Source organism: Schistocerca nitens, chromosome 11 (genome assembly GCF_023898315.1).
Source record: "Schistocerca nitens isolate TAMUIC-IGC-003100 chromosome 11, iqSchNite1.1, whole genome shotgun sequence".
In the NCBI taxonomy this organism is placed as follows: Eukaryota; Metazoa; Arthropoda; class Insecta; order Orthoptera; family Acrididae; genus Schistocerca; species Schistocerca nitens.
Genome location: NC_064624.1, coordinates 136595837 through 136613165, shown reverse-complemented (window position 1 = coordinate 136613165; position 17329 = coordinate 136595837). Strand labels below are relative to the sequence as shown.

The window sequence follows — 17329 nt, the reverse complement described above, 5'->3', positions numbered from 1 at the left end:
CGTCGTCCACTTCATGAGCATGTAACGGAAAGTGTCCATCGTCATTGTCGCTTCACGCCCATGCTCCAGGAAAAATGGCATATATCCTGTGGTGTCTTGTTTGGCGGTGTTGTAGGCAAATGTCACAAAAGGTAGCTCCTTATCTCAGTTGCTCTGCTCAACATTGACGAGCATTGATAGCATGTCAGCCAAGGTCTTACTAAGGCGTTCAGTAGGCCCGTTAGTTTGTGGATGGTAGACAGTCGTCATGTGATGAGTAATGTTGCACTGACAGTTTCTCTGTCACAAGATTCGATTGAAAAACTTTCCCTCGATCTGTAATTAACGACCTTGGAGCACCGTGTTTTAATACAATGCCATCCACGGTGAATTTGGCTACCTCGAATGCTTCAGCTATTTTCACAGCTTTTGTAATGGCACAACGTGCCAGATAATCAGTGCAAACAGTAATCTATCTATTGCCACTAGCAGACGTTGGAAATCGTCCAAGGAGGTCAATCCCAACACACTGGAAAGGCATTTTGGCTGGTGGAATTGGTATGAGTTGGCCAGGTGGTTTCTGAGGAACTGCCTTTCTCCTCTGGCACTCTGGACTGTGTGACACAATGACGGACACTCCTAAATAAACCTGGCCAGAAAAGTCTCTTGCGGATCCTATCGTATGTCTTAATAAATCATTAATGTCCAGCCTCAGGTGTGTCTTGGCATTTCTGAAGAACATGTAAGTGCATGTGTTTAGGAATAACTGCTAGCCACCTCTTTCGAAACGGATCAGTTTTTCTTGCAAAGTGATCCATTAACTGTCTTAAATTGTCCTTTCACATTGTCTGACCGATTTAAGGCAAGCATAATTTGAGATACCTTGGCGTCCTTCTGCTTAGCAGAGAGATTTTGGAGTGCAGCGAGACAGTCACTACCTTCATCAAAGTCTTGATAGTCTTGCACAGGGTTTCTTGAGACACAGTCGGCATCTTGGTGTTTTCTTTCACTTCTGTACACTATGGTAATGTCATACTCTTGACGACGTAGTGCCCACCTGGCGAGTAGTCCTGTTGGATCCTTAAGACCTGTCAACCAACAAAGTGAATGGTCTGTAACAACTGTGAATGGCCTTCCATAGACTGTCGAAATTTGCACATGGCCGATATCACAGCAAGGCATTAACTTTTCTGTAGTTGAGTAGTTTCTCTTGCCTTTTGTAAGTATCCTGGAAGCATAGGCTATAACCTTCTCTTTTCCAACCAAAATTTGCACCAGAACAGCACCGATCAGATACCTGGTGGCATCTGTGTGTAGTTCTGTAGGTGCTCTCATCATGCAGACCAAGTACAGGGCCAGTCAGTCGGAGATTTTCGCAGAACATCGAAAGAATCTTGTTGAGCACCACCCCAGATAAATTTAGCATCAGCTTTTAACAACTCTTGGAGTGGCCTGGCTTTGATACGAAATTCTTTGACAAAACGATGGCAATAAGAACACAATCCGGGGAAGCTTCTCACATCTCTAATACTTTTAGGAATAGGAAATTCCGTTATAGATCTCACCTTTTCTGGATCTGGCCGCACATCTTCGTTTGACACAAGGTGTCACAGTATTTTGATTTCTTTGTCTCCAAAGAGACACCCTTCAGACGATCTGGTGTATCGTCAATTCGTGGAAGAGGGTAAACGTCATTTTTAGTTGTCTTATTAAGCTTCCTATGCTCTCTGGCTTATTGGTTGATGGTCTCCAGTGCTAATCCGGTGCTTCGCCGTCAATTTGTCTAATTTGCTCTTCACCTGTCGATTGAAGCATTCAGAGAACTCTTGAAGAATAGCAGGTAGCTTCTTCTGTTGTTCCTTAGTGAGATCTGGTGATAGTCGAGCTAGAAGATCTTGTCTTGTAGTGGTAGCGCTAATTTCGCCACAGACGCGGCATGGGAGGTTTCTATGAATGATACTTAGCTGTTTTGCAATTAACGGCTCATTGTTTGCTATGCACTTGCGTGTTGGAAGGATCTACGGTTCTCAGTGACAGTTAACTATCCACAATTCACCTAATCTGTTCTTAAATGAGGCAACAGAGGCTGGGATGACCAAATTATTCTTCAGTGGTATGATTATCTTACATTCCAATACAAGACCCATGGGTTGATGCATGGCTTGACATGTGACAGTTACCTCTCTACCACTGACTGCAGGTATGACCACTTCTTCCAGCACACAGTCTCCATACATTCGGATGCACGTCTTCCTGTCAACAGTATCTCATCCCGTCTAGCATTATCTTCGAGTGAGCACAATCTCTAGTTGCCTGAGAATCTTTCAGAGTCCCATCCAAGAATGTCATCATGACTACACTCTTGTAAGACAATGAATTCTAAGGGCTGTGTATGACCACTTATACCGACAGGAATGCTGTAGGTTTTACATATTTCCCATTACACCTTCAGCAGAGATGTTTTGTTATTGACAAATACGGTTTTCTGCTACTGGCGAATGTACTTCTCCGAAATGACTGAATATGATGCTCCAGAGTCCACAAGAGCTTGGGCCAGTCGGCCATCCATGAGGATATCAACATAGTTTCCTATCATTTTTGTAATGATGGACGGCGGAGGATTTTTCTCATCGGCGGCCTCACCTTCGAGGAAGGTTGCACCCTTTTTAGTTTCCCAGGTTGCAGCGGCTTGGTGATCGGCTGGAGCTTCTAATCGGTGATGGAAACCGTGACCAGCGTGTTGGGGAGTGTCCTCTCCAGCAACTAGCTTGCAGCGATGGTGACCTACATCGTCCTGCACCCACATCTTCTGTCTTCTGGCGCTGCAGTCATCAAATATCCGCTGCCTTTCTAGACAATAGCACACCACCTGACCTGGTCGTCGGCAGTGGAAACATAATGGTTGGTTATCCTGAGTCCTCCAGACGTCAGTCTTCCTTGGTGCCCAAACAGGTTCCTCATGCGGCATTGTAGGAACGTGACTTTGCCCGAGTCTCAACTTTTTCACTGTTTTAAAGGGAAATGAAGGACAAGACATTGGGTTCAATGTCTGTTCCACTTCCTCCCTTATGACCTCTCGAAGTGTCTCGGTTGTTTGTTCGCCATGCAATCAGAGTGCCTTCTGAGTTTCCTCTCTCACTATCTGACGAAGAACACTTGCGAAATCAGTTTCTTCTTCCATCACAGACATCGATACGACGTTCGGAAGCCATTCTAACTTCTTGCATGTAATTCTCTTTAATGCATTGTCTCGATATACCTGCACCATTTTATGAAGTTGTCTTCTGTCAAAACCTCCTTCAGGAGTAGGGCTTGATACATGTCCTCAGCAACACCTTTCATTAGATGTGCAACCTTATCTTCCTCCTTCATTCTAGGATCCACTATTATTACACAGCTCCAAGATACTGTAGTTTCTCGTGAACGCTGCCTTGCACTTCTGTCGTTGTGTGTCACCGAAATACTTGTGCAGTTCTGCCTGGAATACTTCCCAGCTTGTGAACTTCTCATCGTTGTTCTCATACCATTGCTTGGCAGTGACCTCCAAGTAGGAAAAATACTTTAGCCTAACACATGGTGTCATCCCATTTGTAAAATTTGGCTATACGATCATATACCTTCAGCCACTTGTTTGGATCTTGGCGATCATCAACAGAGAACCCAGAAGGATGTGTTATGTGGTGGCACACAGTTGCTGTCATCGTAACTTCCTCTTCTTCATCTGTCTCCGATAGATAGCGATCTGTTGAATATGGCTCGAACTCAGGTTTTTCGCCATGTAAACGGTGGCTGTCGTGGCCTGATGGGAGCCACTGTGTCGGCGATATGTGTGCTGTCAGAAGTTCCAATAGCCAGCATCTCCACCAGAATGTCGCGTAGAAGGAGGTGTAGTTAGATGAATCACTAACACTAACTTCACATAACGAAGGTTTATTCAGCACTTACACATACAAGAGCGCGAAGCAAACTGCCTCCGGCCAGAACACGTACATTATATATACAGCTACAGAATGTTCCAGTACAATGATTCTTGGCATTTGTGGATACTTCTAGAATGTACTCAATCCGAATATAGAAATTGTACAGTCCAGGTGAGTTTTGAACTCGTGTCCCTCGATGCAGCTGTTTAGTATCATAGCCACTACACCATGGTGGTAGTCAGCTTCTTCTGCGACGATATGTTGAGCATAGGCTGCAGAGAACAGTGTAGGGGAGCTACATTAATTTCTGTTGTGTATCATCTACAATCGAAATTGATAATTGTCTGTGCTCATCATCAGTTAATTTCTAAATGGGCATTTGCCCACTAAAACAAGTAATTTTTGTAAAAATTCCCAGTTTCCCAGCTCTTCCAGTGGCCTCTCTCTCTCTCTCTCTCTCTCTCTCTCTCTCTCTCTCTCTCTCTCTTTCTCTCTGTGTGTGTGTGTGTGTGTGTGTGTGTGTGTGTGTGTGTGTGTGTGTGTTTCTTCTTTCCATAATGCTTCCTTTTCATGTCATTCACTGCCACGGCACATGATACAGTGGCTCCAGTGAAAGCAAGGACTGCCAATTTCCTTTTAGCGCTTGACACCAGGGTAGCTTGCTCTTTGCACATGCAGGAGTGGTGGGCGATTTGTGGCTCATCCGACCACACACAACTCGCAAGCCTCTACCCCCATTCACTTTTTGCCATGTTGAGTGCTTTAAGGAACATATAAAGTACACTAAAGAATGGTGAAGTAGTTCATTGAGTTGTAGCAATGTTTCTTGCTCAATCGTGTGTGTTTCCTGCGTGCTTTGTTGTTGGGACTCTTCATAGTTGTCAGTGAGTTCTCAGGCTGAGAGGCCATTTTCGAATGCATGATGACTGAAGAATTGTTTATAGAACCTTACACAGTATAGTGTGTTAGGACAGCACTCTCGCCACATGTTATTAGTTTCCATTCGATAAGCTATTTGAATGGGAATAATAAGTCTAGTCCGAGCACAATTTCAGCACGAATTTGTTAGTAGTTGCTGAAAGATTACATACCCAATAACGGCAGATCTCGTTCGTCTAGAGACTTTCATCGTTTTCTTTGTATGCAAAATGATCATTCCAACATCTAGCATGGCCTGGGTTTTCTTCCGTTTAAATAAACTCCACCGGATTGGAAATACTTGTCGCTAAACATTATATTTATTCAAACTTTTTGTTCCGAACTACATTCTTTGCAATGTAAGTTTGCACTTCTTAGCATTTTTACTATCAGCATTGTTTATCTAACTCCATTATCCATCACTGATTACAAAAGCACGACTGTCTTCATCCAGGACTGAAAAAGAAGTGGCGGGCAAGCCAACATGTGTCTGGAAGTTGCAGATATTCCCACTTCTTAGCTTCTTTGGTCTACTGACCTTATACACTCCAAAGATTATATAAATAATCATTTAACATCTTAAACAAGTTCATTATTCATAATTAAATTAATAAATTAAGCACGCTTTCTGGCAGCATAATACAGTCTTAAAATTATTCAACTCTCTACTATGGATATCGCACTCTTCACTTTAGATAAACCTTATTTCCAGCAGTTGATTATTACGCTACCAAAACAAGTAGCATAAAACTTGCTCTCAGTTACAATAAAAATTGATTCAGGAAAATCTAGAGTTTAAACCTGGGAAATGCCACCCTGCTTCTGCAAGGAAGGGGGGGGGGGGGGGGGGGGTGACGGAGCAATGGTTAGTGTTACACACAGTGACAGTGCAGTGTCATCTGTTGTAGGGAAACTTAATTCATATCCTGTGAATGAGTATCAGGGTGCACAGTCTGTGGTGTTCTCCTATTGTAAACCAAATTTTAAAATTGTGAGCAGTAAACTTAACATACTTATAACTTAACACTTGGACATATTGTACTCATTTCTTCCAGGTTGGAAAGGAAGGTGTCATCACGGTTAAAGATGGAAAGACTCTTCAAGATGAACTCGAAGTCATTGAAGGAATGAAGTTTGATAGGGGCTACATTTCACCATACTTCATCAACACTGCTAAAGGTAATTAAACTTTGTTGTAAAGAGCTGCAAGTACTGCACATGGCTACACCAAGTGGTGCTGTTGTAATGTAGTAGGAGTTTGTCAGCCAAGCCTTATTTAGATTGTAACTTCCCCTTCACTGCTTTTGTAGTTCAGTCATGTTTTCATCCCAAGACTTGCTTTTCCATTACTCAATCCAGCAAACTGTGTTTGGAATAATAATGGTTCTTTCTGGAACTACTCTAGGTCCAACTGCAGGGAGACAAACTAGATGATTGGGTAAACATATCCTGGCCACTGTTCAGATTTTGAATAAAAATAATTATCAATGACAGCTGAAGACTTTGTTAGAAAGGGACACCTTTTGCTGGCAGCAGCATTACCAAAGTTGGTGAAGGAAGAGATAAGGATTCAGGGCAACATACTGGTCTTGAGGTGAGAAACTTCCACCTAAAGGTGGGAGAATTGGTAATTATCAATGACATGAGGAAGCAGAAGGCAATGGAAACAACTGTGCTGGTGATTGTCTTCAGCCTGAGGACTGGTTTTGATGCAGTTCTTCATGCAAGTCTCATAACTATTTCAACCTTTATCCACTTGAACATGCTTACTGTATTTTAATCTTGGTCTCCCTTTAAAATTTTTGAACCTCCACACTTTCCTCCATTATCAAATTGACGACCCTTCATGCCTACCAACGAGTCCCTTCTTTTAGTGCCGGCCGCTGGTGGCAGAGCGGTTCTGGCGCTACAGTCTGGAAACGCGCGACCGCTACGGTCGCAGGTTCAAATCCTGCCTCGGGCATGGATGTGTGTGTGTTGTCCTTAGGTTAGTTAGGTTTAAGTAGTTCTAAGTTCTAGAGGACTTATGGCCTCAGCAGTTGAGTCCCGTAGTGCCCAGAGCCATTTGAACCCTTCTTTTAGTCATGTTTTTTCCATGAATTTCACTTTTGCTCAGTTTGATGCAGTACCTTTTCATTTGTTCGCTCTACCCACCTACCCTTCAGCATTCTTCCATAACACCACATTTCGAAAGCTTCTATGTTCTTGTCTTAACTGCCTACTGGCCGTTTTTTATTTCCATGCCATGCTACTTTCAATATAAATATCTTCAGAAAAGGCTTTACAGCAATTAATTTTATCATAGATATTAAAGCAAATTCCGCTTTCTTAAGAATGCTTTTCTTGCCATTACCAGTCTGAATTTCAAATGTTTCGTACTTGTCAGTTGTCAGTTATTTTGCTGCCCAAATAACAAAACACATCTACTACTATTAATGTCTCATTTCCTAATCTAATTCATGTAGCATTGCCAGTTTGCTTTGACTACATTTCATTAGCCTTGTTTTACTTTTACTTATGGTCACCTTATAATATCTTTTCACGAAACTACTCATTCTGTTCAATAGATCTCCAGAGTCATTAGCCGTCTGGCAGAATAGTCATCAGCGAACCCCCAAAGTTGTAATTTTTTCTCCCTGGACTTTATTTCCCTTTCCAGATTTCTCCTTGGTTTCATCGACAGTTTTCTCGATGTTAATTGTGGCACTGGAGTCACATTACTCTTACCATTTCAGGCTGAAAAAAGTCATAGTGTCAGCATTGCCTTGTTTTCCTACATTTCTCTGGAACTCAAACTGATCTTCCCCATTGTTGGACTCTACCAGTTTTCCGTGTTCTGTAAATACTGTGTCAATATTTTGTAGCCATGATTTATTAAATTGATTGTTCAGTAGTATTCACACCTGTCTTCTTTGGAACTGAAATTACAGCATTCTTACCAGTGCATTAAAGACACACAATTTTTATCCACAACTTTAGGTCTTTAGCGTTGCAGTTGTCATTGTTTTCTGCGTTCTCATGCTGTTGATAAGTATATCTGCAGAAAATAATTCAGGTGGCCCAGGGTATTTCTGCCTTTTCCTACAAAAGCAGAAAAATATGTGAAATTGTGCTGGACGGCAGGTACTTGGTAGAGCAGCTAAAGTAGTCTGCCAGGAAAAACTGCCATATGTATTCTCATACAGGTTCTGTAGTGTCTTGTGTAACAAATGGGTGATGGCTGAGTGGGAAACAGTAGCAGGAAGGGAGAAGCATGATGATGCAGAACGACAACCCGACCGTGGCACATTTCTTTAAGTCACAAAGAAGGGATGAAGTGGCCAGTCTGCCCACTGGCACAAACTTACTGCTTTTTGTACAAAGACCATTTGGAATACAGTATTTAAGCTAACATGAAAGTGAATTGTGTTTTAAAATCAGTTTTATACGCTGAGAAGAGAGATGTTTTGCCTTCAGAGTGATTGTGTTTGTAGATACAGTCTTTATTTTTAATTTTAACAGTGAGTACTTGGGCTGCTGTATTAAGAACAGGCACTGACAACCATACTGTTTAGCACTCAAAATTAAATCCACCCGAATGGCCAGGAGTGATGGGCTGCACAAAACTTGTCAGAACACTAACCAGTAGGACCAGTGAAGTATTTGACTGATTTTACAAATTCAAAAGGAATAAAATTTTACCTGTAAATAAAGTGAGCTGCAGTAAGACTAAAATAAAATCCATTGTTTTCCACTTTTTAAAGTGGTGAGCCTAGGTAGTAGTGTTCTGTTTGGACGGAAACTATTGTGGCACTGGAGGCACAATTACTCTTAGGATTTAAGACTGAAAAAAAAAGTATCGTGCAGTGGGGGCTGTTCCAGCTTGAATGCCTATGTATGTGCAGGGGTAGTAGACGCTTTACATGTAGACAGCTGAGATGCAGCCTTCAGTCATACGCCGCGAATGAATGCCCAGAAATGGGGGTGGGCAAAGGCTCAGTCAAATGGCAGAAGGAAGCAAGAACGTGGTGCAAAAGGGCCACCAGATGGGTATCCTGTCTGGAAAGTGAGTCGCAGGTACCTTTGTGCGGAGGGCTGGGGCGAGGGTAGGGGAGGGGGACGACATTGTTGAACCAGCCTCTTGTAGTATGATGAAAATTACTTAGAGCTATTGACAAGGTGGGTGTGAGATGAGGTGTAGTAGTTTTGCTGTTATGTATAGAGTTCTTCTATTATTTTAGAGCAAAATAGGGACATTTTCAAAATATCACACCAAAGAAAACAGTGATAATTGGAATGTGATAGTTTTCACGTGTGCAGATGTACTATTTATTTGTAGGAAATACAACTTTATTTGGCATACAGCTTTGATAAGACAAAAATGAGTAATAGTCGTAAAGTTTTAATTATCCCCTTGAAAACATAGGTAATTTATTTATTTAAAGGTTTCTGTCTGCTGTTATAGTACATATTGAAATAACTGAACCACATTATTGTAGCATGCTGTTCATCACTAGAGGAGCCAAAAGATGCAGGTATTCTCCACTTTGTCAGTGAGCTGTGCCATAACGTTTTGACTCTTTTTTCACACTGTGTTACGGCACTGTGGTATGGGGACCGGCATTGATGGGAAATGCCTGACAAACAAAAATCTGCAACGTTATTTTTCAAAGTGATAATTAGAAAAGATACATTCTACATACTGGAAATTTTTCTTTAAATATAAAAGTAATAAGTATGAGACTAAATTGTAATTTATTCTCTTTATTATTAATGGTTACCAGTTTCTGTAATAGTAACCATTACTAGACTACACAAAGAATTGGTGCTTGGAGCTGTTGTGTACTACCGTGAAGTACCATCACTAGCTGTGTAAAGCTTTGAAATTTTGACTACCCCCTTGTAATAAGTCTTCTGAAGGCAAAGCAGTAAGTTTGTGACAAGAATCATTTATCAGAAATGGAACCACTGAATAAAGTGGCTGCAATCATTAGTAATTACTTAAATAAATTGTGCACTTTTACAGTGATAATTATTCATAGCAAATTGATAACTTCTGATCGAATAGTGGTTTGTGTCAGCTGTGCAATTGGTCAACCTAAAACAGTAGTGGTACTTCCATCTGATACGCAAATGTACCTACTTGCTTTTCGCTCCCTGTTTTTTACCTGTGCTGCCTGCCTGTGCTGAGTATTCCAGTCAGCATTGTTAAAAGCATTCTCTAAGTCTACCATTGCTATAAATGTAGGTTTGCATTTCCTTAACCTATCTTCTAAGATAAGTGGTACAGTCAGTATTGCCCAGTGTTTTCATATATTTTTCTGAATTCCAAAGTGATCCTCCCCAAAGTTGGTTATCTGCCAGTTTTTCCATTCATGTCAGTATTTTGCAACAAGAACTTACAAAACTAACAGTTTGGTAATATTCACAACCAGTCAACAGCTGCTTTCTTTGGAATTGAACTACTACTTTCTTCTCGAAGTCTGATGGTATTTCACCTGTCTCGTACATCTTGCACACCAAGTGGGATAATTTTGTCATATCTCTCTCTCTCTCTCTCTCTCTCTCTCTCTCTCTCTCTCTCTGCCTAACATCAGTAGTTCTGGCAGAATTTTGTCTACTGCAGAGACATTGTTTTGACTTAGGTCTTTTAGTGATCTGTTAAATTTGTCTTGTAGTGTCATCTTTTCTGCCTCATCTTCACATAAACCCTCACCCCTTTTACAACATCAGCTTCAAGTTCATCTCTCTTGTACATCCCCTCTGACTTTCCCTTGTTTGCTTAGTACTTGTTTTCCATTTGAGCTCTTGACATTCACACAGCTATTACTTTCTCCTCTCCTCAGTTAAATTTAATATCTCCTTTGATATTCAAGTATTTCTACTGGGCTTCATCATTTACCTATTTGATACTCTGCTGCCTTCACTATTTAATCTCTCAAAGCTCTCTTGTTATATTCCTTTTCCCTGTTTCAGTCAATCACTGCATAATGCCCCTGTGGACCTCTCAACAACCTCTCGTTCTTTCAATTTATGCAGGCTCCCTCTCCTTAATTTCCAACCTTTTCGAAGTTTCTTCAGTTTTGATCAACAGTTCTTAACCAGTAAATTGTGGTCAATTTACATCTGCCCCTGGAAAGGTCTTACAATTAAAAATCTGGATCCTAAATATGTATTACCAATATGTAATCAATTCGAAACCTTCTGGCATCTCGAGGTCTGTTCCAAGCGCACAAACAACTTTCATGATTCGTAATCAAAATGTTATTGATTATTAAATTGTTCTCTGTGCAAAATTCTGCTTGGTGGCTTTCTCTTTCATTCCTTTCCCACAATCCATATCCTTGTATTACTTTTCCTTGTCTTTGTTTTCTACTATTGAATGTCAGTACCCAATCAAAATGAAACTTTTCTCTCCCTCAACTATGTGAATAATTTCTTTTAGGTTATCAAGTTGTTGTATATTCAATCAATCTCTTAATATGTGTAGCTAGCTAGCATATAAAATTGTACTACCATGGTGGATGTTGGCTTCATGTCTGTTAGTCTGTTGAAATGCAAATTAAAACTGGTCATTAAGGCAGAATGAATTTTTAAAAAATATGCAAGCACTGTTCTAGTTTCATTGACTGAAAAATGTTAGGTAGAAAATTTTAGGAAGGCTGCCAATGGGAGTCAACATTTCTAGAGCTCTGAAGAATTAAGAAACTGTAGACTTAAATATGAGAAATGACGCTTTAACAAATATACTGGAAAGAGTCAGACATATTACAAGAGTGAAAAAGAGGAAAGTTGATTTTTTTCTGGCTCTCGTGCACAGACAGAGAACATATTTATGTTTAATGAGGATAGGATATGTTGTTGGCCAGTGTCTTGCTTGAAGGGACCATCCAGGCATTTCCAGAAATTATTTAGGAAAATTAAATAAATCTGAATGGCCAGAATGAGCAAACTTCATTCACCCGAAATTGAAATCGTCTTCCCTGTGTCATTCAGTTTATCCTTATTGTACAGTGTTCTTCTGATCATACACAAATTGCACAAACTATTTTACAAGTTCGGCATTGTGCATCATTGGACATCCACTCGTGACCTCAGGACACAAACATGCTACTATGCCCCATGCACATCTCTGGATCATCCGTTCAGTCCACCTGAAAAACTGAGTCAGCATCCCCCCCAAGGTGAGAGAGATGTTGCACTCAGGAGAAAGAAGAGATATTACTAGCTTGCATTGTAGATCTTGGCAAATGATTTTCTTTTTTAAAAGTTACATTGTGAGCATATATTGTAATGTGGTAGGGTGTTGTAGTTGCCCCTTCTGTCATTAACCTCTACTGTTGAGTTTTGTAAGTAATCTTTGTGTAGTATGCATTACTTATGCAGTGTGTTCTAGCTGCTCTTTTTAAATAGAGATTTGTTTTAGTAAACTTACTCACTTCCTTGTGCATTTCTTTTCTGATAGAAAATGCTGGTTTTGAGTTTTTTTGTTTGGTTTTTTCCTTGGCAAATGCAAATCTAAAATGGCTCTCCCACCATGATTCTATATATAAGTATTAGTGAAACACTAACTAATATTTCTCCTGGAAGAGAAGAGGGAAGAATTAAAAGTACTGTCCTCTGCTAAGAAGAGTGAACAGCATGCAGTAGCAAGCCTGTGCTTTTTGAGACTCATTAAAGGTGCTGTTCTGTTGACATTTTTGAAAGTGCAATTATGAGACTAACTGGATGAAGTTTGATTGACATAATATATTAAATCTTCTAACCTCTTCAGAACACTAATATTTTTTGGAGCAATATTTGTCAAATTCACTCTTCTTCAGTAGTGTTGAGACTGTACGGATTAAGTTACATTTTGTGAATGTACGTTCCCTTTTTTGCACCTTGTCTCAGCATCAAGTTGTCAAGTGACTTGGCTGCTTTGCGTATGGGTGCAAGAGGAAAAGTTCAGTGCATAACTACCACAAAACTCCTTCACATGGATTGTGGATTTAATCATTGCAAACACTTGATTAAATTGCTCTTTGGTGTTTCTGAAATCATTACTGTTCTTGTAATGTGAAGCATGAAGAACCCCCTCTTTTGATATTTGACTCGCTTTCTTTTACGGCTTGATAGATGCATGGTGGTTGACTGTTAGTGCCATTTGGGCAGTGAAAACTTGCTATTTTTGTGTCTAACCTGTTGTTGCTTACAGAAATATAATGGCTTTAAGTCAAATAAAGGAGCCTATAGAAAAGGTTCTCTGGGAGAGGGGGAAGGAGCTAATCTTTGTGAGTGGCTACTTGTAAGATTCCTCTACTGTGGTTCTTTTATGTGTAATCCTGTTCTAGGGCAGTTTTGGATGTGGTAAATAGCTTTGAGAAATTTTACTGAAACATAAAGATAGAACAAATGGATATGACAAAAAGCTCCCTTATTTTTAGCCAGGTGACAATGTGGAGAAACTGTGGCATTTCAAAAAGTGCTGTGTTAGTCACCTTTTGGCAAAGTTTTGCGATATCACAGGTGTCCTTATATTAATATTTGAAAGCTGCTGTCCCCTCCATCCGACTGTGGGCGATAAGATCACGCTTGGGTGGGACAGAAGGAAGCGGTTGGGCATTCTCAATCCTTCATGGCTACCCATGTCATACAGATCGTAAATGAGATAAGTAAGAGTTTCAAGTTGAGTGTTAAATACGTCAGGAATTGAGAGGCACTGTTAAGTCAGTGCTACACTCGCATCCATCCTATCCATTGTAGTTCCAATGAGCATAACAAGTCTGAGAATGGTGGCACTGTGATCAGTTCCTGCTCTTTGACTAACTCCCACATACTAAAGTGTGCAGGACTGTAAAGCCATGATGTACCACAGATGCTGAATGTACAATCTTGCTGGTGAAGTGCAGCAATAACAAGGTCAAAATGACAAACTTGGACTCAGATAGCTCTAACAAAGCTATGTTTTGAGAGACCGTGTGGGATGTTCAGTGCTATAGTCGACACTTGAGATACAGAGTTCATCCAGTGTAAAGAAAATGATTCTATTCTTGTTTAATAAATTTACACTAGCCTTCAAAATACATTTTTGAGCACGCACGGGGGGAATATTCACTGCTAACAATTAGTCAGTGTACTGATAATTGCCGTGCACCGAGCAGTTGTGTGTGTAGTGGCAACAGTGAATGTATCTAAAAGTTCATGTACTGTCACCATTCTACACTAGTATGGTCCACCTGTACCTGACAACAGGCTAAAGCAAGAAGTTTTCAGTTAGTAGCAGAGACAGGTGACTTGTCTCGGAGCATATGGAGGCAGAGTTCAGAGACAGTGAGGATCTGCCGGTGAGTTAAAGTAAGTATACAGACATCATTTCTTATCTCTGCGGCCTCATTTAGCATGCTGTGAGCACATTATTGGTTAGCAAGCAAGAGAATTGAGAATGGCCATACAGAGATTTGAGACCACACATAAGACTGATGCCCACAGCAAAGAGGAGAGGGTAGTCCTGCCTTACATAGAAGTATAGAGGAGTCTGCAGAATCTAGACACGTTACCAGAAGATAGCGTGTATGGTGTTTGTCAAAATGTTCTGTACCTCTGTTCTGCCACCTGGCCAGGAGAGACTATAGAGATGATTCTCAGCATACTTGCCATGTCAAATAGGGATAAAAACTAAAATGTTTGGTGTGACAGCCAGCTTTGTCCCGACTACTGTTGTCATGCTGCTGGTGATCGTATTGTCTACAGTGCTACTGGTGCCTGCTGGAACATAAAAAGTGTAGCCAATTTCTTTAGTCTCTTTGACGTGGAGATGTGTACGGTACCAGTTTCATCCTGCTCAGTGTGTGTCACCTACTGGCCCGTATGGGTCACCCCACAGGCCTGGCTATCTACAATGCTGTCATCTACATTGTGCTCTCCGCTTATGTCTTCGCCTGAGCTGAGGCGCGTTTTGCATTTGTCGGCAGTGACAACTTGCCAGGGGGAAATGGCAGTTTGACATAGTATACTACTTGGCATCTATGACACATCATGATTGTCAGAGTGCACCCTAAAGGAATGGAAAGCTTTTATTTCCATCAGCATATGCTCAATGTGCAATATATAGGAATTAAGGAGTATAACTAAAATAATCTACAGAGCTCAAAAATATTTTGTAATATTTATTTCTGACACGCGCACACACACACACACACACACACACACACACACAAATTACAAAATAAAAAATACCTAACATGGATACGGTAACTGGGTGGAGGTGGACAGAATAGATACTGGCATTAAAGGGAAACAGGCAAACTTGACCATCCGTTCAGCTGTCGACGTCCCATTGAAAGAAAAGTAAAGGATGATACGGGGATTTTCAGATGGAGGTACAGTGTAATGCAGCGGACTTGATAGGCCAGCTGAGATTACTTGACTTGGCTGGGGCAGCGAAAGGCAGGGAGGCACGTCAGCTTGGCAGATTGCGCTTTGCTGCTTAGTCCGGCAAAACAGTGTCCCGAGCAGGCCAGTCCACTTAATGTGGATTGGGCGTGCTGAAATGCACTCTGTACCGATCCAGTTCAGGGCCCGCTTCTACCCACCACTAGCGTTATGCCCCCTGCTAAACATTCTAGTGTGTACTGTAAAGTCCTTTTTTGTTCCGCCAAGCATACTGTTCTGTGCATACTAAATCACAGTTACTAATGTGCCATTGGTGCCTGGGAAATCGTAGTGATCAATTGAGCTATTTTAGTTGCTTCTGCTTTGTCAAGGGGTGTTGGAAATTCTTGGTACAATGAGGCAAAGACTGTTCTCAACTTTATAAAGCTTCCACCTTTTTTGTCCCCAACATTTGAAGCTTTAATGAAAAAAAAATTGGTTACACATGTATCATTCAAAGGCAACGGCCTTGCCGCAGTGGATACAACAGTTCCCGTCAGATCACCGAAATTGAGCCCTGTTGGGCTTGGCCGGCTCTTGGATGGGTGACCATCCAGGCTGCCATGCATTGTTGTCATTTTTCGGGGTGCACTCAGCCTCGTGATGCCAATTGAGGAGCTACTTCACTGATTGGTAGTGGCTTCGGTCGAGAATGCCATCGTAACGACGGGGAGAGCGGTGTGCTGACCACGCGCCCCTCCTATCCGCATCCTCATCTGAGGATGACACGGCGGTCAGATGATCCCGATGGGCCACTTGTGGCCGCTGGCCACTACTTTCCCCCATCTTTTGTGCAGTGTACGAACCCCGCGTCGAAAAAATTGTTCATCTTTTGAAGCCATCCACGAATCGATCCAATTTGTGACTTCATCATGAGATCAGAAATGTTGGTCAGCCAGGCCAAGCGCCATTGATCTAAACAGGTGATAGTCAGAGGGAGCAACGCCTGGAGAATACAGCAGGTGGGGTAGGACTTCCCATTTTTAACATTTCCAAGTAAATTTTGACCTCTTTTTGCAGTGTGGGGTCGAGCATTGTTGTGCTGCAAAATCACTTTATTGTGCCTCTTGCTGTATTGCGGCTGTTTCTTTTAACGCTCTGTTCAAATGCATTAATTGCATTTGATAACGAGCACCTGTGATTGTTTCACTTTGTTTTAACTCCTCGTAATACACGGCACCGAGCTGGTCACACCAAATGCAGAGCATTATCTTGGAGCCATGCCTGGCCGAAATAGCTCCACGATTTTTTTGCGTTTAGGATTATCGTTGTGAACGCATTTTCCGTCCCCGGTCACAATGCGATTCAGAAATCCCTTCTGTTTCTGCCTCTGAAGCAATTGTTCACAAACACACACATGCCGTTCAACATCTCTCGGTTTCAGCTCACATGGGGCCCAAGTTCCTTTTTTCTGAATCATGCCCATAGCCTTGAGACGTTTTCAAATGGCTTGCTGTGTCACTCCCTCTAATCGTGCCAATTCTTCTTGAGTTTGAAGCGAGTCTTCACTCAGCAATGTCTCCAATTCTGCATCTTCGAAAATATTCTCTCTTCCACCACTATGCCAGTCTGACGTTAAAATCCCCATTCTTGAAGTGTTGAAACCACTCGCAACACGTTCTTCCACTGATAGTGTCCTTACTATATGTACTTGAGAGCATTTGATGAGACTCAGCCGCTGTTTTCTTCGTATTGAACCAAAACAGTAACACCTACCGCAAATGACGAGAATTATGCTCGTAAACTGAAATTTTCAATCGAGAACAACTTTATGATGCAGACACAAATTGACTAACGTGTGAATGAGGTTATGTTGACAGAGGTCCAACCTAGTTGTCTGACATCTGTGATCTGTTTCTTCCGACCGCTACTTACTGTTGTTGCCACCTATCGGCAAACGGCGGAAGCAAAGTTGTACACCTTTTATGTTTTGACATTCGCCACTAGCATTGCAGGTGCAGGTACAGTCTTGTGTTGTGTGAGAGGGGGAGGGAAAAAAAACCAAAGGTCAAATTTTATAAAAACAGTAGCTATTAAAACACTACATGATAGTCAGTGATTGGCTACAGATGACAAGAGCCACATTTAGTCTTTCGTAATTAGTTTCTTAGAATGATGAA

At 41.4% G+C, this 17329-nt stretch overlaps 1 protein-coding gene across 1 annotated transcript in view; it reads left to right on the top strand.

Moving 5' to 3' along the window:
* The window catches only part of LOC126213582 (heat shock protein 60A), a 72562-nt gene that overhangs the window by 28758 nt on the left and 26475 nt on the right, over positions 1-17329 (top strand). Inside the window, exon 5 of the mRNA XM_049941431.1 lies at positions 5873-5996. Coding sequence (XP_049797388.1) covers positions 5873-5996 — 124 coding nt within the window. The remainder of the gene's footprint in view (positions 1-5872; positions 5997-17329) is intronic.